Consider the following 25,371-nt stretch of genomic DNA (forward strand, 5'->3'; position numbering starts at 1 on the left):
ATAGGTACTGTCACAATTCAGTTCAAATTATTTGCTGAAATAGCTGCCATGTATATTAAAGGGATACTGGAATGCCCCTTCTCCCTAAAAAAAACCCCCTTGTTGTTGAATATTATAGCATGTGATGTGCTTATAAAGTGAAATACCAAGCACTTTTCTCTGGTTTATTGCTGCTTTAAGGTTTATAAGGACTTAGCCACACGTTTCACTTAAGGTGTGTTTATTCGTTGATCATGTCTTAAATTGTAACCCAGCCACACATTACAGTAATTAATGGTATCATAAAACAAGGAATAAGCCACAAAGTTATTCCATAATCAATGTAGAATAACTTTGTGGCTGGTTCCATTGATGCCATTAATTCAAGGTGGGGCCAGGTTTGCCCCCCTGGCAGGGAACCCTGTTAGCTGAGGTAGTTCCCAGCCATTAGTCCATGCTACTTGCTGGTGTAGGGGGAGTTCAGGATCATGATTGCAGGTTCCTCCTACCCTGTTGGTAAGGTGTGATGGGATACCACGTGTGATTCCACAGCCATACCTGCTGCCATGCACTTGTGGAATGGCAGGAAGCGTGATTGTATAGATTACGCATCAGGTGCCATCACACCCTTACCTATACATCTGCAGGGGCCGTAATATTGTCTGCAAACCTAAAATATACCTTTCCTGTTTGTTTTTTCTTTGATGGAGGATTTTGGCAAGGGTCTTCAAAAGGACCTGAACAGTGATTTTTAAATTGATGCTGTAACCTGAACTGAGTTTCTCTTCTTGTCTAAAAATTTCATTTTATTTCCCACCTCTAGTTAATATTTGAGGGGGGAAGAACAGAATGGCTAATGCTTTGAGTGACAACGTGACTTGGGAATTTCAAAGAGCTCATCTTTGCTCTTCAAGTTAAGTAAAGGGCAGAAGTGAAGTTTTCAAGTCTAGTGCAAAGAATTTTGAGTGGGAAGGGCAGAGTTGGCAGGAAAGAGGAAAGAATATGATAATATCTTTCTACATTATAAAAGAGAAGTCAAGAACAAAACCAATTAAATACCTCTCTTTTGTCATTCAAGTTTAAATCCATTTTAATTGAAATATGGTAGTCAGTCCAAGATTTAGCTGTATGCATTTGGAAGATCTTGATTTGGGGTTTTTGCATCTCTCTTCTGTGAATGAAAACACGTGCATTGACAATAAACATGGAAGTTAAGTGCATAAAGTGATAATGGAAGCCTTAAACACAGAATCAGTCAATAAAGTCAGTTTTGCATTTATGAAGAGAAGTTTTGCAATTTTAGGCTGAAATCCCAGCTTTATTGGTTTTTGTTGCGAACTGAAATGTATCTGATTTCAACCTTAATGCTTAAGGCAGTGGTTGTCAAACTTTTTAGATGCGAGGCATCCCTGGATAGACTCAAGGCACCACTTGGAAAATGCACCTTAGTTTTCACTCTTGTTGCCTAAGAAGGTTCTGTTGTAAAGAACTCAGAAAGACCACAGTGATGGAGTCCTATTCAAAATCTGTGGGTTTATCTTGTGAATCATGTTTGTGTACTTAATAGTGCTGACATTGTGTGGTATGCTTGAAGGGATGTCATTGATGATTAGAAAATGATATTTAGAGGTTTGCTTTTGGGAATTGTCTTATAGGTAGTGTGTGTGTGTATTAGAATAAACATTCAAGACAACAAGGGTTAATTGATTTCTAAAGGCCTGGTCACACAGTCACACAGTTCTCTCAATCTTTAAGGCAGACTGTCTAACACAACAAGGCCAATGGATATACACATGGCCTGGTAAATTGTGGTTATATACTACACTGTTATATAACATGAGATAAGGTGGCACCAGCTCACAAGGCCCAAGAGAGCAGGGGCCTGAAGTTCCAGTTTTCAGGAAACAGACCAAATCAGGAAAAGACCTGGAAAGCCCAAATTAGGATGTGTGCATGTGGTGGGCTTGTGAAACAAAGGAATGTACTGATAGGACAGAACATGAACAGTATGATGACCACAGAGAGACCGATCAGTGGTAGCCATGGGTGAAGAGTCATCAGGAGGGGAAAAGAAAGGACTTAGAATAGCAAAGGGCCCCATGTCCCCAAGAGGGGAACTTGAGGCACCATGGACAAAGGGCATACCACCAGCTTATGTCATACACTCCACTGGTAGGGGGGGTGGGCTTTAGCCTCTAACCTCCAGGCTGTTGACATTTCGCATTCAAGAGAGAACCTCAGAGTGAAGCTCTCATCTTGGCCAGACATATCTTGATTCTGATGACAGCTCTAGGATTGGTAGCTACAGAATTTCTTGTATTATTACTGTGTGTCAATAAATTTGCCTATTATCAAGTGGAAAGGTCACAGTAAGTCTGAGGGTTATGGGTCCCCCCAGAACAAGGCATCTGGGTTATAAATACAATGCCAACAGTAATGGGACCCTGGTTGAGAATCACTGGCTTAAAGAATGAGTTCATTTTTAGAAGTGAATGTTGAACAAAAAAACACTTCTTAAATCTGTTGCATGATTTGCTTTGCTTACATTAATGTTTAATTTGAATAGATTCAAAGTGCATAGCATCAACAGAGAATCCCATCGGTACTTAGAATTTTCAGCACCACCAAATTTTTACTGGTAACTGTGGAAAATGAAAACTTCAGCTGCAGTGACAGCATCTGTTTGTACTTGAAAACAGATGCAGAGCAGACTTCAGATGCCCAAAACAAGGATAGGCCTTTTAAAAAATACAAAACAAAACAAAGAAAAAAGGTTTTCTGTTCTCAGAAATAGTAGCTGTTAACCACTGTTCTCCAACCCTTCCCACTTGCATTGGCTTCATCATACCTGTAGCTAGTGTATTCTAAGGGGTTCCAGCTGAAATTGGGAGATCAGCAAAAGGCAAACGGGCTGGATTTTATTATTCATGTTATTGTTTATTAATAATAGCAATGTTGTTATAAAAGATACTTAATTCCATGTTTTGCCTTTATAATTTTGAAGGGAAGTATGGCTGGATTTTTATTTTATTTTACCTCTGTGGGTAGTAGTAGTAACATAAAGCTGGTCAATCTGTTTCTTTAACACAAGGTAATTTATGCACAGAAACCTTAAACAGGTTAACATCTTACATAAATATTCAGTCCAGTAATTCTTTTTAAATATATGCCCCATTAAGTGTTAATATAGCATTCTTCACAGCTGTTCAGCATGAAACTATTTCTACATGCATTGACAATTAAACATCATTTAAGCTTTCACTTGTTAAGACATATTCTTAATTGCTAGAATGTGTATTTGACTTGATTTGCATGTGCAGTAATTCCAAATGACATGGGTATTATTAGAGCAGAGATTTGTCCAAGTATGATTACAGTCATGTTGGTAATTCTTATTAGTATCTTGAGCCAAGAGATCAATTTTGAAATAGTTCTAAACTGTCCTTAAATCTGCTGAAAAGATGAAGCCAAACAAATTCCTCCCCTACCCCCTACCTATTTTTAGATAACGTCTTCAAATTAAGATATCTTTATGTTCCTTATGGTGATAACTGCTATTGAAAATGCATTTAGTTTGATGGCAGATTGGAAAGAATATGTCAAGTACTGATACCATGGCAAGAGAAATGCATAATGTAACTTTAATTTGATCATTAGAAAGCTTTCCTATATTTAAGGAATTGTGCCTATTAAACTGTAAAGTTTGGTTTAATGATCAGATAAGAGATTTGAAAAATCGAGAAATAATTTACACATATTTGTGTGTGTATGTGTTTATGTATGTGTATGTATGTATATATGTGTATGTATAGATAAATTATCTTTTTTTTTTTTTGAATCTCTTATCTGATCATTGAACCAGATTTCATGGTTTATTATTATTATATATATTAAACAACTGAGTAAATGGCAACTAAGGCCATCTATATTTGTGATGGTGCTCTGTTCTGAGACGTGCTAATTAGCGCACACTGGATCCAACTTGATTAATCGAGTCTGCTGTAGTGTGCTATTCAGTGTGTTCCAGCAACCTTTGAATCATGTGTATTCAGAGTGCCCCCATTTCAAAATGGTGGTGGGGGAGCTTTAACTAAAGTTCATTGAACATGCTTTACTTAAAGAGCCCCACCACCATTCTGAAGGTAGCTGAATAAATGCGACACTACAGGCACTTTAATTCGAGCATCTTTCAGAGCACATGTATAGATGTTCTAAGATTTTAATCAAGTATGGTATTCTATTCCCAGTGTATTCAAGGTAAGACTGGCAATGGAGGTGCCATTTTAAGGACCAGCAAATTTACCACTTTTGGTCTGATTTCAAGTACAGTTTACAACTTCTTAAAATAGTGGCGTAGGGTATATACTTTTATGCGTCTTAGATTTATAAAATCTAAGTTAAAAGTTCTGATTTAACACCTTAAAGGGGGCTAGTTTTCCCCTTGACACATTTTATCATGGGTTTCAAGTTGGACCCCAAAAATCACTGGTTGTACCCAGAACTTTGATCTAATATGAAGAAGCTTGTATTGTCTGAGAATGTGTCTATAAACTTACCAATTTGACACCTTTCCAGGATTTTATTTTAGTGCCTAACATCCTTCATCATGAGAGAGTTCTTCTCCATATCCATACTGAATTTCCCTTGTTGCAATTTTATTTTTAAAACAATTTTAAGACTTACTGTAAAGTGGACATGATTGTTTGAATCACTGTGCTCAATGAGTAGTCATTAGGGACTCACTGTTTATTTGTAAGAAAGCATCAAGTGGAGTTTTCCAGGAGTCTGTCCTGACCCCAAATATTATTTAATGTCTTCATGATTTGGAGGATGGGACTGAGTACCTGCTTAGTGAATTCACACTCAGGGAATTTCTGGATGATACCAAGTTGGATAGAGTTGCAGACATGCTGGAGGTAGGGCAAAGATCCAGAATGACCTGGGTAGACTGGGGAAATGGTCCAAAATCAAAGATATGTGATTCAACAAGGACAAGTGCCAAGTCTTGCACTTGGGACAGAACTATTTGTAAGCACAAATGGAGACTGGGGAATGATTGGCTAGGTTGCCTTACTATGGAGAAAGATCTGGGGGTTACAGTAGAGCAGGCATGGGTAAAGTGCAGCCTATAGGCTGGATCTGGCCCACTAGCTGATTGTATCTGGTCCATGGCTGCCCCAGTGACACTCTGCATGGGGCCAAGCTCCATGTGATTCCCACCTGGGGCAACCTGCACCTGAGGCAACTCACACCATGCTCCCAGCTGCCCCCAACCTGCTCCTGCTGACAGCCCCAGCCAAAGCACACAGTGCTGCTGCTGTAGCCACCCAGGTACTGCTCAGCCTCCCCACCTCCAGTGGCTCCTCCTCCTGTCCCTGCTGCACTGCTCTGGGCAGTAGGTAGTGCAGGGAGGCAGTGACATCCATGGGGGTGCATACTGGGTGTAACTTACAGTAACCCCTATGGATGTCCAGTCATGCAGGGGGGAAGCTGCTGTTGTCCCAGTGTGTGGGGCTCCAGCTTCAGTTCCCAGCTGTCTTCCACCCACTTGCCCCCACAGCAAGATGAGCAGTCATCCGTGGGTGGCCAGGCGCCCCAACGAGAAGCTGTACACTGCCTGGAGCCGAGGTCAGGGTGGTGCCATCTGCAGGTGTGGGCTGCACCAGGAAGGAGCTGGTGAAACTTGGCCCAATGTGAAGTGTTGTGAGAGCAGCCACGGGCTAGATAGGGGGTGAGAGTGGATTACACTTGCAGCTGCACTGCACCACCCAAGTGAGTTCTGCTGTAAATACCCCCTGCCTCCCAGCCCCCTCACCCCCATCCTTCCCTCCTTCCTTGCATCCCTTACCAGTTCCTGGAACCTACTACGTGGGCAGCCTCCTCCTCGCCCTCCTCCTAACCTTCATACATATGTGCAATACTCTCCTTCCCCTTACAAACCCCAATGCTCACAATATATAAGAGTTAGACTATTTTGAGCTGTTATGCAATTGCTTCTATATATACTATTCAAAAACGCATCAATTAGGACAAAAATAGTTTGTAAACTACAATTAAAATATTTTATAGTAGAAGTTTGGGGTTTTTTTAGTATATGATTTGTTTTTATTTATAACTTGTTAAAATGATATCTTCTAAAAGATTTTGTGTGTGGCCCTCAACAGCTCACCAAAACTGATTAAGTGGCCTGCCGGCCTAAATAATTGCCCACCCCTGCAGTATACAATAAACTATGTATGAGGAAACAATTCAGAGGAAGACATTTTGTGTTTGTATCTTTTCTTACGGGAATCAAAACTCATAGAAGAGGGGTGATATCTTGTATTAGACCAACTAGATATTTGCAAATAAATTATTGTATTTATCTTCATGCTTTCAGGCACACTCACCTTTCATCAGGCATAGGAGAGTGCAGAGATCATAAGAGTTCTCCTAGGTAAAGGTGAAAATGAATATTTTACAGGAGAGCTGAAGGTATGGCAAAATCTCCTGTTTGGAATAGTTCATTATGTCCAAGTTAGGCACAGAGAAAAGTTGGAATAGTTTTTACCTCAAAGTTGGCAAGCTAGATGTAGAGGCATATTTCCTTCAGGTTGTGATGTTTCATATTTCACAGAAGAGTGGAAAGGTGGAAAGCTCTTCTGTTCAGGACTTTCTTCTGTGGTGATGTATCTGTGTTTCTGTGCTCTGAGAGATGCAAATTTACTCAAACAATAGCAGAAGCCTGGTGTTAGCAACCCCAATGATAAAATGCTTCCTACTTGTAAAAGTATGAACTTTTCATTTAAAAAATGGTGAAAATTTGATATCTTCCATGTGTCAGGTATCTTTGTTGTAGCTGTATTTGTCTAGAGGCAAAAGGAATCAAAAGTCATGGAAGAGGCTTATGTCTTGTCTCTCTTCTCTCTGTTTTAGTTACATGACCTGTAAGGTGTTATACCACTTTTTCAGAAAATAAATTGGTTGTGTAGGGTATAATAAAGGCAAACTTTCTTGCTGGTCAGTACTTGAACCACCGGGCTATGCTGTGTTATCAAGAAAGACAAAAAATCTAAAATTGGTTCTCTATCCAGAAATGGCTTTTAAAAATTTTCAGTCCTTAAGCCCTGTAGAATAAAGACCAACATTTTAAAATGCAATTAAATAATTTTAAATGCAGTAGACTTATGCCACCTGAAATTAAGGTAATACATGAATTAGGGTCATGTGCTGCTTGTAACACTGGAAAACGTCTACATTTCAGGAGTCATAAAATGCAGGCTTTAGAAAATTTGTTGAACGTGCATTTGTTATTATGTTGCATTGTTATGATATGCAACATTATGCTACTATAGAATTCCCTTAATTCTGTTCTTAAATTGGAGTAATTCCTAGATTTTATTTTTTTAATGGTGTGATACTTTCCCCCAGAAGTCATAGAATCATACAAAATGAGGGTAGGAAGGGAACTCAAGAGGTCACTGAGTCTGAGCCCCTGCTCAAAGCACAACCATCTCCAGCTAGATCATCCCCGTTGACTCTAGCCAAGTCTTAATAACCTCCAAGGATAGAGAGTCCAGAACCTTTCTGGGTAACCTGTTCCAGTGTGAGAGAGTTTTTCCTAATATCTAACCTAAACTTCCCTTGCAGCAAATTGATATCTTTGCTCCTTGTTTTGTCATCTGCCACCACAGAGAACAGTGTAACTACCTGAAGGACTGTTCCAAAGAGGATGGAGCTAAAAGCTGCTTTTAAATCTCCCCTCAGTTTCTTTTCTGCAGACTAAATAAGCCCAGATCCCTCAGCCTCTTCTCAGAAGTCATGCGCTCCAGCCCCCTAACCCGTTTTTGTTGCTCTCCACTGAACTCTCTCCAATTTGTCCATATCCTTTCTGTAAGGGGGATCCAAAGCTGGACACAGTACTCCAGATGTGTCCTCACTGGTGCCAAATGGAGAGGAAGAAATAGAGCACCTCTTAATGAAAGATCGTAATGGGCTTTTTGTGTGGTCCTCTTGATAGTAAAGGCTGAAGCTAGGACTTTGAGAACAGAGCAGTGTGAGACCAGACCATTCTTGACTCTAAAATGGTTTACTGTGTAAGTGTCTTGTCTCAAGGACACTTGGCATGTGTTTTTATTTAGACTGTAGTAAGCATGTGACTGCTTAGAATGCCTTCTAACTTTAAATATGGCACAGTAATGCTTACTACAATTTCAGGCTGCTTTCGACAGGGGTGGAGTTTGCATTACCTACATAAGAAGCCCTTGCCCTGGTGCACTGGGGCAGCCTGGGTCTCTGCTGCTGGCAGTGGGTGAAGGGGGATATGAGGAACTGAACTGGGGTGGAGGTGTGGGGTAAGGAGGGGTGTTACAGTCCTGCTGCCAGTCCCCACACTGCACCAGAATCTTGAATCTTATTATCTCTGTGGAGCCATTAGATGATAAGTGAACATGTGTTATTTAATATGACCTGGAGATAACTCCCATGAAACTTTGCTACAATATAATTGCTCTTAGCATCTGTTTTGTAGCTTGAATGCATGGGTGCTCACATTATAAGTGCAGTTAACAGTTATATTAACACATTAAGTGTGACATGCAACATGGTCCTAACTTTAAGTTGCTTCACCTTTGGGTAGTAACTCACTTTCCCCATCTGGAAGATGAATCAATATACACTTGGCTTTGGAAAGCCTGTGGTAAAGCTAAGTGGCTGAATCTAAATGATTTGTTTGTGGGCCTCATATTGAGAAACAGATTGTAGAATGGCACCTCAATATTTTTATCGGTACAGTAAAGCTCCTGGGTCACTTGAATCAACTTGATATTATAATTTTTCCTTGTGAAATCCCCAAATAGTAAAAATGCAACTTCCGTCCAAATTATCCTTAACTATCACACGAAAGAGTATGCTATGGGGGGTGGTTTTCAGCTGAATTTTATAACATATTGGTATACCTGATGTTCACAGTATTATGCTGTGGAGATTTTTAATGCATTAGAAAGGATTGCTTAAGCTTTTTTTTTTTATGAATTCTACATAGTTACAGATTATTGATGATCTATTATATTAACTTGGCAGGGCGAACTCTGTTGGAAAAGCTCTTTAGCCAGCAGGAGAATGCGCCACAGGAAGAAGCAGAGAAGCTATGTTCTCGGATTATTGCAATGGGTCTACTGCTTCCCTTCAGTGACTGTTTCAGAGAGCCATGTAATCAGAATGCACAGCAAAGCACACCTACGTTTGATGTAAGTTTCAGAAAAAAATAATTCCTTAAGAATTGTAATTATCAGTGGCTTATGATTCATTAAAATGTGCTTAGAAACCAGTACTTTCCTTGGATAATTAAAGTTACCTTGTGGTAATAATTGTTGGTAATTAAACCTTGGACAACAGGTTGGTATAATTTGATGATGGGATAAATCTAGATTTTAAAATACAAAATAAGATAGAAATAGTTGCATTCTCTTGTTTGATGGCAAATGACAACTTTTGCCACAACGGCATTCTGTACTGGCTGCCCTTTACCATTTTGTACTAGCTGCCTTTTACCATTTTGTACTATACCTCTTCATTTTTAGTGGGTTGCTAAACATTGCAGCCAGGTCTGAAACTCCATGTAGCATGAATGGGATGTCTATTTTAGGTCTTTTTGTCTGGTTGTTTTCCCTTTTCCTGAAACTTCCAATTGCTACTCACAGTAGAATAGAAATGTTGTTGACATTTTAACTACTTTATCATCTACATCTGTGATCTGCCTGCAGCCATATAACACTTACCTGAGCATTATAACTGTTCCACTTGTTTGTATTGTGGAGAAGTAGTAGGGTAACAGTTTACTGCTACCATTATTTTAATAATATTGTAGTCTTATACAGCACACCTATTTCAGTTATTCAATGTAGGTATGAGCTTTATCACACAGCGTTATGGTTAGCATGTGTTTTTATTCTAGCTCAGGGATGATTGGCCCCCAGTGCTGTGTCATCTGGCCCATGGTGGGGAGTATCATGGGCTACAGTGTTGCATGGTAGATGGGTGTGAAGGGCAGTGTAGGGCCCTGGAGCCATATCTGGTTTGGATGGGGTTGGCACAGGCCCTTGTCCAGCTTACAGACCAGCCCCACACCATTCACCTGTCCTACAGAGCCAAAACTTTGAGTTACCCTTGTTTTAGCTTCCTTGGATTAAGGTAATTCATCTCTTTTCTCTGCATTCACATATTAAAATTGTGTATTTAATATTAATTAATCCTCACAATACCTTTGTGAAATGCTTATATTCAGTCTCTTAAACTTAAGGGATCTAAAGTAGCTGTATAACTTGCCCAAGGACACCTAGTATGATTGGGAGGGAACTTTAAGACTTTGTCTCAAACTAAATGCCTTCTCTAAGTAGTGATTTGACAGTTATTTATATAAATTAAATCTCTCATTCCAGAAGCCAGAAATGTCAGCCTATGCCAGGGACAGGCAACTATTTTGGGTGGAGGGTTGCTTAATGAGTTTTGGTAAGCTGTTGACGTCTGCGTGGTAGTCCCACCCATTGACAGTCGCCACACCCCGTTGTCACCATTTTGGGACTGGAAGTCCCACCCCCTAGATCCTGACCTTTGTCACCAGAAGTCTTTCCCCTTACCCCCCAGAAATACTCTTTTTGGGAGTGGGGATTGTCATCTTGGAACCCTCCCCCCCCCCAAAAAAAAATCATACACTGCAAGTCAAACAACTACTAGAATCTATTTTAATTTTATTACAAAAAATATTTTTTGTCATGATTAGTGTTTATGTAGTGTATATAGAGGTGACTACATAATAACTCAGAAATAAATTCTTAGTTTTGTATATGGTATGCATGTGGGGTATGTGTAGTATTGCTGTGGGGGGGTATGTGTTTGTGGTATATGTGATATGTGTGTATGGTGGAGTGTGGAAGTATGTGGGAGGGGTTGTGAGGATGTGTGTGTTGGGGGCATATGGTATGTCAGGGAGTTGTGTATATGTGGATTGTGGGAGCAGATGTGGGTGTGAGGGAGGTTGGGGGTGTGTGGGGACCCCTCCACACTCCTCCCATGATGCAGCAGCAGGCAGGGTGCTTAGGGTGCATGTGCCCAGTGGGGAAAACCCCAGGCAGTGCTGCACATTGCAGCGAGGGGCATAGCATCAGAGCAGCTGCCTGTATCATTGGTGCTCCCTGCCTCTCATGTGCATTCTCTGCACTCGCACACCAGGGAGGGAAGCCTCATGTGCTGGAGCCAGGTGTTTTTGCTGCCAGGGCTGCACAGCATCAGAGAGAAGCCTCAGGTGCTGGAGCTGGCTCTCTTTGCTGGGGCTATGCTGCACAGGAGAAAAGCCAGATAGCTCCAGAGCCTGAAGTTTCTTTCTGGTGCTGTGCAGCCCTGGCTGGGAAATCTCCTCAAACAGGCTGTGTCCCCCACCTGGGCCTAGCATCCTGGATCTTTAAAAAAAAGAAGAAGAAAAAAAAAACCCTGCAGTCACTGGCTCCTGCTAGGTGGGGGGGGGGGGCAATCCCTGCTGTCCCCCACTGCCCTGCCCTGCATGGCAGGCTCCGCCACAAGCTCCTAGAAGCCCTGATGGCCACTGAAGCAGTCAGTGAGTATGGGGCTTCTTTTTTCTTCCAAGTGCCAGAACCTTAGGCCCGGGCGGAGCAGCCAATGATGGGCTGGGCAAGCGGGCAGGAGTTGGGAGGGTGCTCAAGGTGGCTGGGGGAGCAGGCCGGGGATGGGGCCTGGTGCAGGTCCCCCCATGGATTACCCTCTCCTCCAGCCCCCCCCTCCGCCCCCTACTTACTGGCACAGAGCCCAGGTCCAGCTCCCCGCAGCAGCGAGTAGGGAGTGTTCAAATCTCCGAAGCTCTCCAAATCTTTTCTGAATTGACTTGAACCTTTTTATTGGTCTCCCGATTCGATTCAGATTCAGAGAATCAGTCGCCAAATCGGGCTGAATCTCCTCTGAATCGAATCAGCCCCTGGAGCTTCGCACAGCCCTAATGATTTTGACAGAAGGTTATAAAAAATATCAAATTAATCTTCCTCAACAAAGCACAGATTCAACTAGTACAAATACAAAAGTAAAATTACCATAATTGAACAAAATTTGAACATTTCCTTCCTTCTATCCCACACCATTTGGTCTACTTGGAGCATCATTCCTCTGATAATGTTTTTCAGTGCCTGTGAAGAAATAAATTAAAGACTAGTTGAACACACATTTCACTGCAGAAGATTAATTTGATGAAGTGTCTTCCCTGCCAGGGCTGCACAGCACCAGATAGAAACTTCAGGCTTTGGAGCTATCTGCCTTCCCTGCCTGTAACTTCCCTCCTGTGCAGCATAGCCCCTGCAAGGAAGGCAGCCAGCTCCAGGACCTGAGGCTTTTCTCTGGTGCTGTGCAGCCCTGGCAGGGAAGGCACCAGGCTCCATCACATGAGGCTTCTCTCCCTACAGTGAGAGTCCATGGAATGCACATGAGTGATACTGGCAGCTGCTCCGAGGCTCTTCCCCTCGCTGTGATGTGCAGCACTGGCCAGAGCTGTGCCCCACTGGGCATCTGCACCCCGAGTGCCCTACCTGCTGCTGCATTACGGGAGGAGTGTGGAGGGGTCACCACTTCCCCCAACCTCCTTCACACCCCCCCTGCCCCCACCCCCCCCACATATGCACCCCCCAACATATCTTATGCCCCCCACACAGCCACACTCCCTCACAACCCTCCCACACTCCACCATACGCATCCATCATACACACATCATATATACCATACAAACATACCCCCAACACACCATGCATACATTATACAAAACTAAGAACTTATTTTTGAGTTGTTATATAATCACTGCTATGTACACTACGCAAACACAAATCATGACAAAAATGTTTTTTGTAATAAAATTATAATATGTTCTAGTAGTTGTTTGACTTTCAGTGTATGATTTGGGGTTTTTTTCTGGTTCCAAGAGGGCAACCCCCCCCCCCCCCCGAGGAGTATTTCTGGGGGGGCAAGGGGAAGGAGTTCCAGTGGCAAGATCAGGGGGTTAGGGGGTGGAACTTCCAGGCTCAAAGTGGTAAAAAGGGGGTGAGGCAACTGTCAAAGGGTGGGACTATCCATGCAGACCTCAACAGCTCACCAAAACTCATTAAGCAGCCCTCCACCAAAAATAATTGCCTGCCTATGGCAAAGGCCAACAGATCTAGCCTCCAGAATAATAGATTTCATTTATATAGGTGTTTAATGACCTACTGGCATTTAAAAGTTATAATGGACAACTGTAGACCCTCTGGAAGTTATAAGGGATATGAGTCAGAAGAGACATAAAATGACACTTCTGAAGGGGTGTTTTGAATCTGTCTCTTGGAGCTTCAAGGAGTGAAGGTTACTGAAGGTGGTTAGAGAAAATATACTGAGTGTTTTGTTTTTTTCCCTGAGTTCTTTTGTTCTATGTATTTTCACAGTGTATTTGTATATACTAAACTCTTTTGTATCTACCATAGAGTTGGGTAACCCAGTTCATCCTTTCTCCCTTCGTCAATTTTATTTTTTGAATATAACGTTAAATACAGGAAAAACATTTTTTCCTTTAAATATAGGGAAAAGGTCTGGAAGGGAAGAGAGTGTAGTGACTGAGCTACATTTCTAATTCTTCTTTTTTCAATTGACTCTTTCCATTATTTCCCTTAATTAAACCTCTGCATGATAATATGCTGTGTAATCACAGTTTGATCTATCTTGAATGACAGAATAACAAGGAATGACATCTCAGTTTTCTGGCACTTCACAACTTCAGTTCCTTTTATTTTAAAATTTATGCAGCTGCTTCCTAAGTTTTCCTGTTCTTTTCTAATTCTGCTTAAGAAAATAAGCTATGGTTAAGTAAGATATTACAGCTGATCCTTACTTTTTTTTGCTAGTCCAAATTGAAGTCAGATATAAGAGGTGCTGCAGCAGGGTTTTGTTGGTTTTTTTTTTTTGGGGGGGGGGGGGGAGGAACAGGGTGACTGCCCCAGGTGCTGGAGTGAAGGGGAGTCAACAGGTGCTGCCCAGCCAGGGTGGCGCAGGAGACAGAGCCACAATTGGCTCATTTATAGGGGCACAGGGACGGAGGAAGGGAGACTTCTCCATGGTGGCACTTCAGGCACTGCAGGCTTTGCCATGAGCACCAAACTTCATTGCTATGGCTATGGATATAAGAGAAATTGCAGATCTCATTTCAGCAAGATTCTCGACATTCTGCATCAGTCATATTAATTAGACAGAATTCTGTCAAAAGTGAAATGTTTGAGTGGTGTGGACCTGTGTCAACATTGGCTTCTACCCCATCCTTTAAAGATTTAAATGACAGTATTATTTCAAAAGTAGCATTGAGATGATAAACTCTCAGATGACTAAAGTTGTACGTTCAATACGTTCAATGTAAAAAAACTGTAAAGTTCCTACTGTAGCATGTAGTGCCATCCCTACTGTGGCATAATAGTGTCAGAAATGGTATAATAAGTACCAGTTCCTTTCTGATCACTTTTACATTACATTTTCTTCTGTGGTTTGAACCTTTTTGGCCTGTCTTACACTGCATCTTTAACCTGTTTCCATTTGTTTTAAACTCTCTAATCTTAAGAATGAAGTTGTCTTCAGAATTCAAATGCTTTAGGCAATTCAGACATTTAAATCTAATATATAGTCAATACAATTTTTATCATAAAAATGAAATGAGTAAGGTTATGAAATGCAAGTGTGACAGCTTGTTAGAAGGATGTTATCCTTTCTTTGTATCAGTTGTTGTTCTAATATTATAAAAGGCTCTGTCTGTCTTGCTTTATTTGCACTCTGATTAGCTGACTGAAACAACCAATCAGAGTACTTAAAAAAAACATTAGGACAGGAGATGGTGCGATGGAGCACTGCCATGACAGTGGAGACATGGGACAGAGTTGGGGAAGGATGGGGGAGGGAGGAGAATGTAAATACCATCTTATAGATGTACTATTCTTAGTAAGTAAATTTCAAGTTCTTAATTTTACTCTACCTATGGCAGGCTGGCCAATTCAGACTATATAAAATGAAGCATGCATGAGTTCTTCCCAATGATCTAGTTTCTTTCTTTTTTAGAATCCACCGTGAACAACCATTTATTCTTTGTCCATAAGACAGATATTATTGTTCAAATAATTTTGAGTTTTCATCTAATTGTTTGAGCAACTTTGTGTGTTTTTTTTTGTTTTGTTAAAGTTCCTTATATAGGAGTTTTTGAAGAAGACAAAGGGTATTGTATGTACATATGTTCATTTAGACTGACCTAACTAGGTTGATCTAAGTGCTGATCTACACAGATGTTCAGGGAGATTAGATCAGGCAAAAAATGGCCTATGTGATCTAACTTAGTTCCCCTGAGGAGGTAAACTAAATTAGTTCACATGGGCCATTTTAAATCACCTGAGGAAGTGAACTAAGTGATGATGGGTTTTCCCAATCTATCAAACATCTGTACATATTCAGGACAGGGCTGATAAAACCTAGACACTCACCGCAGCCCCAAAGCCACCTCAACCTCAGACAGATAACCTCCCCCTATAAACCCATTAGCTACCTAGGTAGATCTGCCAATCCCTGACCAAGGACCTGCTAGGCCCTCCCCCAAACCAACTCATATTCCCCACCCCACCCTGACTTGCTTAGTTCAGGTTCCCAGCACCGGTGAATATTTATGGGAATAGGACCTGATCTACGATTATGTGGCTTCAAGTAATCTGCATGGTCATCAATTGGGTCCTAAGAACATTATGTACATACCCAAAGTCTGGAAAGTGTCCCTGAGAACACTGTGTGCAACCATTGCAAATGAATTAAAAAATTTTCTTTTTTTTTGTTTTGTTTTTTTTAGGGAGTTTAATTTATTCCGTGCTGCAGATGCAACTACTTTGGGTAAACTATTACCACAAAAAAATCTCAAAGATAAGCTGCTTTAAGATTTGCTGCTGCCTCATACTGAAACATTCAGCTGTATTTGGTTATTCTGTCCTGTTGTCATAGTATTAGTTTTGCAAACTTGTATCACAGTGCTTCCTTCAAGTTTTGCGATTACTGTGTTTTTCAAAGTAAGGTTTTCTTGATGTATTAAAGATCTTCCCATTTTAAAATAAGTGTGAAATAGTAAAAGGATAATCTTGGATCTACCCTTACTGTACCTGGCCCTATACTGCTGTTCTCATTATAATCATTTATATGTAAGGAATGTTTGCCAACTTAGGATAGATATGTCTCTTTTTTAGGTTATGGTAGAAAAACTGGTAGTGTACCATGAGAAAATGCTTCCTGATAAATCCGAAAGCAAAACATTGTTTGGTTGCAGAAATAGGAAACTGCATGAAAATAACTTTTCTCTATCTTCTGCATCGTTGTGACTGTGCAGATACTTAAAAGTGAAACGGTGCTCTTAGCATTCTGCTGACTAGGAGCTAATAGTGGGGCTTTGCAAGTTATTCTACAATTAGGACAGAAATTGAGAAACAGGATTTTTTTTGGTATAATTTTACTTGTGCTCTTTGTACCAGTCTTTGAACAAAACTGGTCAAACAGCATGTAGGCAATCCCCCTTTTTAGGAGTTTCAACCAGAATACATGGGGAGCAACTTCACTCCAAGAACTGAATATGTTTCCAGACTTTGGGTATGTTGTATAGAAATATGGATGCTGCCTGTCACGATTTCTCCTCAAAGAAACGATCACAAAATGAACAACAGCAGAGCATTTCTTCAAGGACAGTATAGTATTTGCACATTAAAAATAAATTGGAAAGGTTATGTAACAATGCCATCTGGTGACTCCTGACTCTATATTATGATCATGAGTGAGCAATAAAGGCAGTAGCATAACTAGGATGGGGTATATGGGCACAAGTTCTGGGCACTGAATTAAAAGGGACCCAGTAACATCTTTAAGTGCTTGGAACCCACCTCTTCCCCTGCTTTCCAGTGATCAGCAGTCTCGAAGGGTTTCAATGTTTCCATTGTGCTGCAGTCTTTTTTATTCACAAATCTGAGCCACTTTCTCTCTTCCTCCAGCTTCTTTCCCCCACCCATTACCCGCTTTTAATAATGTTGATAAGTTTTACTTGACAAAAATTGCTAAGTTACTGTTGCTGTTACAGAATCACTATTTCCAGAATAAAGTTTCAGTTTATCCAAACTGATAAACTGGTAAGATTTAGCAGACAGGAAGGAAATATAACATGTACGTAGTGTATAGGAGACTCAGAATCTCCAAAGTCAAGAAGGGTCAGGGTATGTTTTCTGTGTGTGTGTACACATGCATACTTTTGAAAGCTTTTGTATTTGTTCTGATGTAGAATAGGAATATTGTAACGTTTTGCTGAACTTCATTAAGGGATGTAAAATCAATTTTGAGTTATCAAGGAGGAAACAGTTTTTTAATTGCAACTTTCTCAGAGCTTGTTTTATGTTTTTCTTTTTAACATATTATAGACATTTCAAAAATTGCCCCTCTCCTCAGTGGATGAGGCAGTAAGTTTTTGCTCATCTAATTGATGGAATTAAGATATCTGCCTTGTAACTTACAGATATTGTCAGTACAGACTGTTGTTTACAAAAGACCAAGCAGTTAAGCTTATAGAATGATAAAGGTTTTTTTATTCAGAGAGCAGTACCTTTTCTACACATCTGCTGTTCCCTCCTGCGAGCCCATGGCCAATGTATCAACTTAGACATAACACTTAAAGGTATCCAGACATCTTCCCCCGTTACATGTAACATATCCCTATATAATACTGACATTGGCAGTTTAGTTCAACCCATAGCTAAAGCACATTTTAACAGGTCTCTATTAGTCTTTGTGTTGGCTTTTTAGCTCTAAGTGATCTTCTCAGTGTCTGCATTCTCAATCCTTATTGAGTCAGTTCTTGTTTGGTTTCCTTGTTCAGATGTCTTTATTTCTGTGTCATTTTCAATTTACTCTGTTGTTTCTTGTTGCTTTGATGTTATCTCCGTTTCCTTTGTTGAATCTCATGATCCTGCTTCCTTTCTCCCCTTTATGAGGTGCTAGTGTTGTCTGTTCCTTAACAACTGTCCATGTGGTGTTACTATTTTATAGGATCTGGGAACTACTTGATGGGAAACTAGTGCTTTTTGTTTCCACATTCATCCATCTGAAATCAGCACCATACCTTTGTTGTGTAGTTGTGATAACTCCCTGGAACCCCTGTCACAGTACTATTTTGTCTGAATTTCTCATTTTTGTGGGGTTTTTTAAAATGTTTTCATGTCTTGCTTTTCCTTCTGATAAGCATCATCCACGAGATTTGGCAGCCTGGTTTTGAGTTTCCTGTTAAACAGCATTTCTGCTGGGGACGATACATATTTCATGGGCATTGCCCTGTAATTTAAGAGTGACAGGTAAACATCGGTGTGGGAATCTAGTTTTTTCCAACAATTTCACTATTAGTACTCCATTTTCCACCAGACTATTGGTTTGTGGGTATTTAGGACTTGAAGTGTTGTGACGGAATCTGTATTTATTTGCAAACTCTTTAAACTCAAGACAGTTGAATTGAGGTCCATTTTCTGTTCTCACAATTTGTGGAATCCCACATCTAGCAAAAATGGATTCAATGCGAGTTACAACATGGTTTGCTGTTGTGCTTTCTAACAATACAATTTCAGGATAGTGAGAATAATAAGTCAGCACTAATACATAATTTTTCCTGTGTGTATGAATAAGTCAATGCCCACTTGGTATTAAGGAGCTATGGGCTCCTCCATGACCATCATGAGCTCTTTTCTTTGCACTCAGCTGTACTTTAGGCACGTTGTACAAGCCTTTACAGCATTTTCTATGTCATCATTTATGTTGGGCCAATATAGTGCACCCCTTGCTCTCCTTGTATTTCTAAATGTCTAGATGCCCCTCAAGTATTCTGTTCAACATGTCTTTCTTTAACACTTCTGAAACAGCAAGTCATGAGCCTTTGAAAAAATGCCACCAGTACTGACAGCTCTTCCTTAAACTGAGAGTAGGGGCTAAGTGTATGTTTTCTAGGTCAACCAGCACAAATAGCTGTTACCACTTTCTGCAATGTGGTGTCCTGAGCAGTAGCTTCTGCAATTAATGCCCACATCTTATCTGTGACAGGAATCACTCTTTTAATTAAATTAACATGTACTATGTCTGAGTCTGGAATTTTCATAGATTCATAGATGCTAGGGTCGGAAGGGACCTCAATAGATCATCGAGTCCGACCCCCTGCATAAGCAGGAAAGAGTGCTGGGCCTACATTACCCCAGCTAGATACACATCCAACCTTCTCTTGAATACCCCCAGGGTAGGGGAGAGCACCACCTCCCTTGGGAGCCCATTCCAGACCTTGGCCACTCGAACTGTGAAGAAGTTCCTCCTAATATCCAATCTAAATCTGCTCTCTTCTAGCTTGTGGCCATTATTTCTTGTAACCCCCGGGGGCACCTTGGTGAATAAATACTCACCAATTCCCTTCTGTGCCCCCCTGATGAACTTATAGGCAGCCACCAGGTCGCCTCTCAACCTTCTCTTGCGGAGGCTGAAAAGGTCCAGTTTCTCTAATCTCTCCTCATAGGGCTTGGCCTGCAGGCCCTTAACCATACGAGTGGCCCTTCTCTGGACCCTCTCCAGGTTATCCGCATCCTTCTTGAAGTGCGGCGCCCAGAATTGCACGCAGTACTCCAGCTGCAGTCTGACCAGCACCCGATAGAGGGGAAGTATCACCTCCTTGGACCTATTTGTCATGCATCTGCTGATGCACGATAAAGCGCCATTGGCTTTTCTGATGGTTTCGTCACACTGCCGACTCATGTTCATCTTGGAGTCCACTAGGACTCCAAGATCCCTTTCCACTTCCGTGCCACCCAGCAGGTCATTTCCTAGGCTGTAGGTGTGCTGGACATTTTTCCTCCCTAGATGCAGCACTTTGCATTTCTCCTTGTTGAACTGCATTCTGTTGTTTTCTGCCCACTTGTCTAACCTGTCCAGGTCTGCTTGCAGCTGTTCCCTGCCCTCCGGCGTGTCCACTTCGCCCCATAGCTTAGTGTCATCTGCAAACTTGGACAGAGTACATTTCACCCCCTCATCCAAGTCGCTGACGAAGACATTAAAGAGTATCGGTTCAAGCACCGAGCCCTGCGGGACCCCACTGCCCACACTCTTCCAGGTCGAAACCGACCCATCCACCACGACTCTCTGGGTGCGACCCTCCAGCCAATTCTCCACCCACCAGACTGTGCAGTCATCCAAGTCACAGCCCCTTAACTTGTTCACCAGTATGGGGTGGGATACCGTATCAAAGGCCTTCCTGAAGTCCAAGTATATGACATCCACCCCTCCTCCTGCGTCGAGGCGTTTTGTGACCTGGTCATAAAAAGAGACTAGATTGGTCAGGCACGATCTGCCTGCCACGAACCCGTGCTGGTTTCCCCTCAGCATAATTTGTCCTGCCGGGCTCTCACAAATGTGAGCCTTGATGATTTTGTCAAAGATTTTGCCAAGGATGGAGGTGAGACTGACTGGCCTATAGTTACCCGGGTCCTCCTTCCTCCCCTTCTTGAAAATGGGAACCACATTGGCCCTTTTCCAGTCCTCCGGGACTTGACCCGTGCGCCATGAGCGTTCAAATATTCCCGCCAGTGGCTCTGCATTTTGTCATTTTCCATTGTGTCATATGCTCTGGACAATGTATCTTCAATAAATAGATGTTCTCATGGCATGTACTGTATGTCTAGGTTCTACATTTGTAGTTGAAAGAAAAGTACCTCTAATTTGGGTGGCATGTCTGATAACCCTTTCTTTGCTATGGTTACCAAAGGTTTATGATCAGTTTCAGCTATCACAGGCTTCCCGTAGGTGAATATATGGAACTCCTTACAGCCATATACCAAAGCTAAACTTTCTTTCTCAATTTGTGCATATAGACACTCAGACTTAGAGAGTGCCCTAGATGCATATGCTGTAGGCCTGTGTAGAACAGCACCATTTCATTTTGACTTCCATTTCACTGTTTTGAAGGGATAGTGTTTTGTTTCGCTGTTTCAACACGTTTCAATGTTTCACCCATAGGCTATAATGGGGAATCACAAACATGCCTATAACTTTGTCATTTTTTGCTTGATTCAAATGAAAACAGCAGGAAAGGTAGCCCCTCCTGAGTCCACAAAGCCTGGTAAGTTTCAAGGAGTTAGGTGTAGGGGTTTATGGGATACCTCACTTTAAATTGTTCAGAGCACAGCTCATTTCTAAATGTGAAGGCACAGGAGGGTGAAAACATCAGACATGGTAGCCCCTGCTGAGGCCATGAAGCTTTTCCAAGTTTCAAGGAGATAGGTGGAGGGATTTCTGGGAAACTGCACCTCAAGCTGCTGACAAGCAAAACTCATGTCGTGTGTTAAGGTGGAGTGGGGTGTGAAACAGCAGATGTGCTAGTAACAGCTATGTACCAGAATGCGTGCACACTGAAAATCTATCAAAGACAAGAACACCCAACTACCTGTCTCCATCATCTCAGGCCTGATCCTCAAAGGGAATTTACAAACTGCTTTGAGCCTATCAACTTCACTTCATAAACCTCCTGGATCATGGCCCCCATGATCTTCCTTGCTGTGTGGGACTTGTCCATCACCTCAGCTTGAAGGTTTTCTTAATTCTATCTTGCATTCAATTGACAGTTTCCCTATACCTTGAAACACATCATAAAACTGTTCTTCTATGTTCTTGCTTTCTAGTCCCTCAATGGCATCTATTCTCTTAATCAACCCTAGAGTTTTACATATTCACAACCCAATAATTGATATTAGCATTCCTGGGACTGTTACAAACTGAATGTTTACTACATCATCCTTGTATCTAACGTGCAGTGCACAAACACTCTTGAATGCAATCATGTGCCCATTCTGTGCTCTAAGTCTCACTTTCTTATTTTCATAGTACACAGGTTTAGTTCTCATTTTTTTAATAATGTGTTTTGGTATTACTTTGACTTCTGCCCCTGTATCTAATTTAAAAGTCACCATTAGTTCATTGGTGTCCAGGGTGATTGTCCAATCCTCAGAAGAATTAACTGTCTTGCATTGCGCCAATGAGGGATTCTTCCTTTTCCTCATTGCACAGAGGGATGTACCTGCTGTTTCTTTTGTGTTGCATCCTGTTCCTTTCTACAAACTCTTACGAAGTGATTGAATCTTGTGCATCTGTTGCAGCAGTTACCAAATGCAGGGCATAGCATGGATTTGTGGTACCCCCCTTCCCCCCCCCCCGAGCATCTGCAGCTGACCATTGTATTTTAAACAATTTTCTTTGGCCTCAGCTTGCCTGCTTCATAGTGAGGTCCTCCTTTCTGTATTGTGTATGTGTTGCCTTAAGTTTTTGCAGTCTTGTAATCCTATCTAGTTCAATTGTTCTGTTTTTTAATCCACCTTCTGCAGCTTGGCATTTGTTATTTCAGCCACTTAGCACATTTTAACTGCCTTTTCCAAATTAAGTTCAGGATCTTCTGGTAGTCTTTTCCTGAGGTTTGTATTCCTTATACACAATACTATTTAGTCTCTAATCACAGACTCTTTTAGGCCTCCAAAGTTGCATGTCTGACTCAGCAATCTGAGGTCTTCGACAAATTTCTCTATTGTGTCTCATTCTTTCTGCCAACTCATGTGTAGATTATACCATTCTAAGGTTTCATTTTGTTTGACTATACAATATTCCTAAAACTTTTTATTTCTGTTATAGATTTTCTGTTCTGCTTCTGACAGTTGTAGACTATTATAGAGACAAAGCTTCTGGGCCTGCTATATTTAAACAAAATAGTTACTTTAAATTAATCTTCCTTCTCTGTAGCTCCACTAGCTGTCAGATATATGGTGAAGCTCTGCTTAAATTTCTTCCAGTTTTCTCCTGCATTACTGGACAGCTTTAGCCCCTCTGGAATTCTGAGATGCTCCGTTTTTTGTCTGTCTTCATACCCTACTCTGAGTACCATGTGTTGTTATCAAAAGACCAAGAAGGTAAACTTTATAGAAGTTGTTTATTTATAAACAAGCTTGTTTATTCAGAAAGCAGAACCTTGCCTACAGATCTGCTTTTCCATCCTGCAATTCCTGGGCCAATGTAACAACTTATACATAACACTCTTAAAGGTCTTCAGACAGACATGATAGAGATGTGATGCACTGTAGGCAGTGCTTAGTCATGTGTTTTGGTTATGCCTTATTGTCATTTCTTTTTGGAAAGAAATTCTAATTTGAGTTAACATAGTTTAAACACAGTACTGATACCTTTGGCATGTATGTGTATTCTTGGGTACATCCCTAAAGAATTCAAACTGAATTACACCTAGATTACACTCTTACACTGAGCTTTATTAGCCACATGCAAAATTATATGACTGCATTGGAAGAGTAGGACATCTCCAAAGAATGAAATCTGGTGCTATGAAATGGCACAACTGTTATCTCTGGAGAGAGCCCTATTTATCAGGCTTAACTGCTAAGGAAAGTTTACTGTTATTTGGAGAAAATTCTTAGATTACTTGGGTAATAAAAAAAATAGTCCTTGTATACTTTTCTTTTTCTATGCCTCCCTCTTACATCCTCTTTTTTTTCTTTTCATCTTTATTGTAACAGATGTATATAATGCATAGTTCATATATTGCTGATATGATATATATAAAAAAAAAAATTAAAAAAAAGAAGAAAATTCCTAAATTTAACATTTCCAATGTATACATACAAGCACACCTGGTATAGTCTGTACCAGACCTGGTACCTTTTTTCCTACCTTGTGACAGAAGGCTGTATTGGATATAGCCCCATACAAATATAGAAGATGGTACAAGGAGCATTTGTGCTTATCCCAACTCTTGCTGTTCCTCCTCTGTTCAGGGAACTTTGAATGCAGTCATAGTTCTTGAACAGTTTTCTTTAGTGATCAGTGATGATGCATAGGGGGTGCACGTGCACCCCCTGACAGCCAGCTTTCCCCATTTAAGCGATGGGCGGGGGGCAGGCAGGAGCACTAGTGTGGGGGCAACAGGAAAAGCACCGCTGGTACTTTCAGGCATGCCGCTGGCACTTTCAGGTCAGTGTGATTAGCCAGAAGTGATTGGCATGATTGGCTGTGGGGGGACATCCTCCCTCCCCCCAGTCACTGACTGGCTGCTGGCGGGGCAAGTGTCCCCCCAACTCGGGAGGCACCAGTCACCCGTGTTAGCCCCATATGAAGTGGGGCTGCATACAGAAATATAACACAATTCCAGTGTTACTTGAAACTGATGTAGGTAAGGTGGTGTCTGTAGAGAAGTTCACATTGGTGTAAGTATAGTTTGGATGCCTCTGTCTTAGGAGGTGCTGAGGTTAGAAGACTTAAGCCTATTACTGCTAGGACAAATATGCTTCTGCACTGTATTTTCCTTCTCTTCCCATGGCATACAGTCTAGTCCTTAAACTTTTTTTTTCTTGACTGTTATCCAAATGCATCATAAAGGCATCAGTTAAGATTTTTTTTTAGGGCTTGTGTTGCTGACTTAGGCTTTTAGCAACCAGTTTGGACAGGCCTTTATAAATTGATTTCAGTTACACATCCACACAGCTTATACATTTATTTTTATTTTTTTAACTATTTCAGATGATAGATTTCCTTGTCCTCAATCTTTCAGTGTATCCCTATCTGACAGTCAACAAAAGATGCAAGTGCGTGGTAATGAGTGCATAACTGCTGCATAGAATCATACCTTTTCTGTTCTTTGATTCCTACATGTCATAAGAAAAACCAACAGAAACCACTGTTATTTTGAGTCTGTGTATAGGGTTTTTATTGTTGTTCAGGCGCTTTAAGGAACAATTCTTTTGTGACAATTTTTTTGTAGCATTAATTTATCCCCCCCCCCACTTTGTTGTAGCTGTCATCAGTGATAATGAGCTAAAGGCTGGCTTAAGCATAGAGACATCAACTTCACCATTAGACTCGGGGGGACAGGAAGGGGAGAGATTTGAACTGCAGATTTGAAAGTGCTGGAATAATTCTGAGCAGTGGCATCTATAAAAGGTAATAGAGCCACTAAATGTTTATTGATCAGACACTGACACAAGCTATCCTTAGATTCTGCAGACTGCTTGCCTCACCCATGTGTAAGCATTCTGCAGTTTAACAAAAGCAGAGGGAATGACTGCATAAGCAAGCAGGGATTCTGTTCCTGACATTAAATTCAGTCATGCTGAGCTTTTAGAGAAGTTAGCTTGCCATGTGTCTCCTTAGAAATGAAGTCTGCAAAAGAATAAAGAATAGCATGATTCAAAGGGTGGATTATTATTTTCTTTTCCTATTATATTCTTTTCTTATGCTACTTATTTGCAAGTAGCTGATTCTGAGCAGGAT

At 41.1% G+C, this 25,371-nt stretch overlaps 1 protein-coding gene across 1 annotated transcript in view; it reads left to right on the forward strand.

Annotated features, from left to right (window-relative positions):
- The window catches only part of FMN2 (formin 2), a 246,295-nt gene that overhangs the window by 20,506 nt on the left and 200,418 nt on the right, over window positions 1-25,371 (forward strand). The window contains exon 2 of the mRNA XM_090044786.1: window positions 9,040-9,206. Within this exon, the coding sequence (XP_089900912.1) occupies window positions 9,040-9,206 (167 nt within the window). The remainder of the gene's footprint in view (window positions 1-9,039; window positions 9,207-25,371) is intronic.

The sequence above is a fragment of the Crocodylus siamensis genome, chromosome 1 (genome assembly GCF_052110815.1).
Source record: "Crocodylus siamensis isolate JL-2025a chromosome 1, ASM5211081v1, whole genome shotgun sequence".
NCBI classification, from domain to species: Eukaryota; Metazoa; Chordata; order Crocodylia; family Crocodylidae; genus Crocodylus; species Crocodylus siamensis.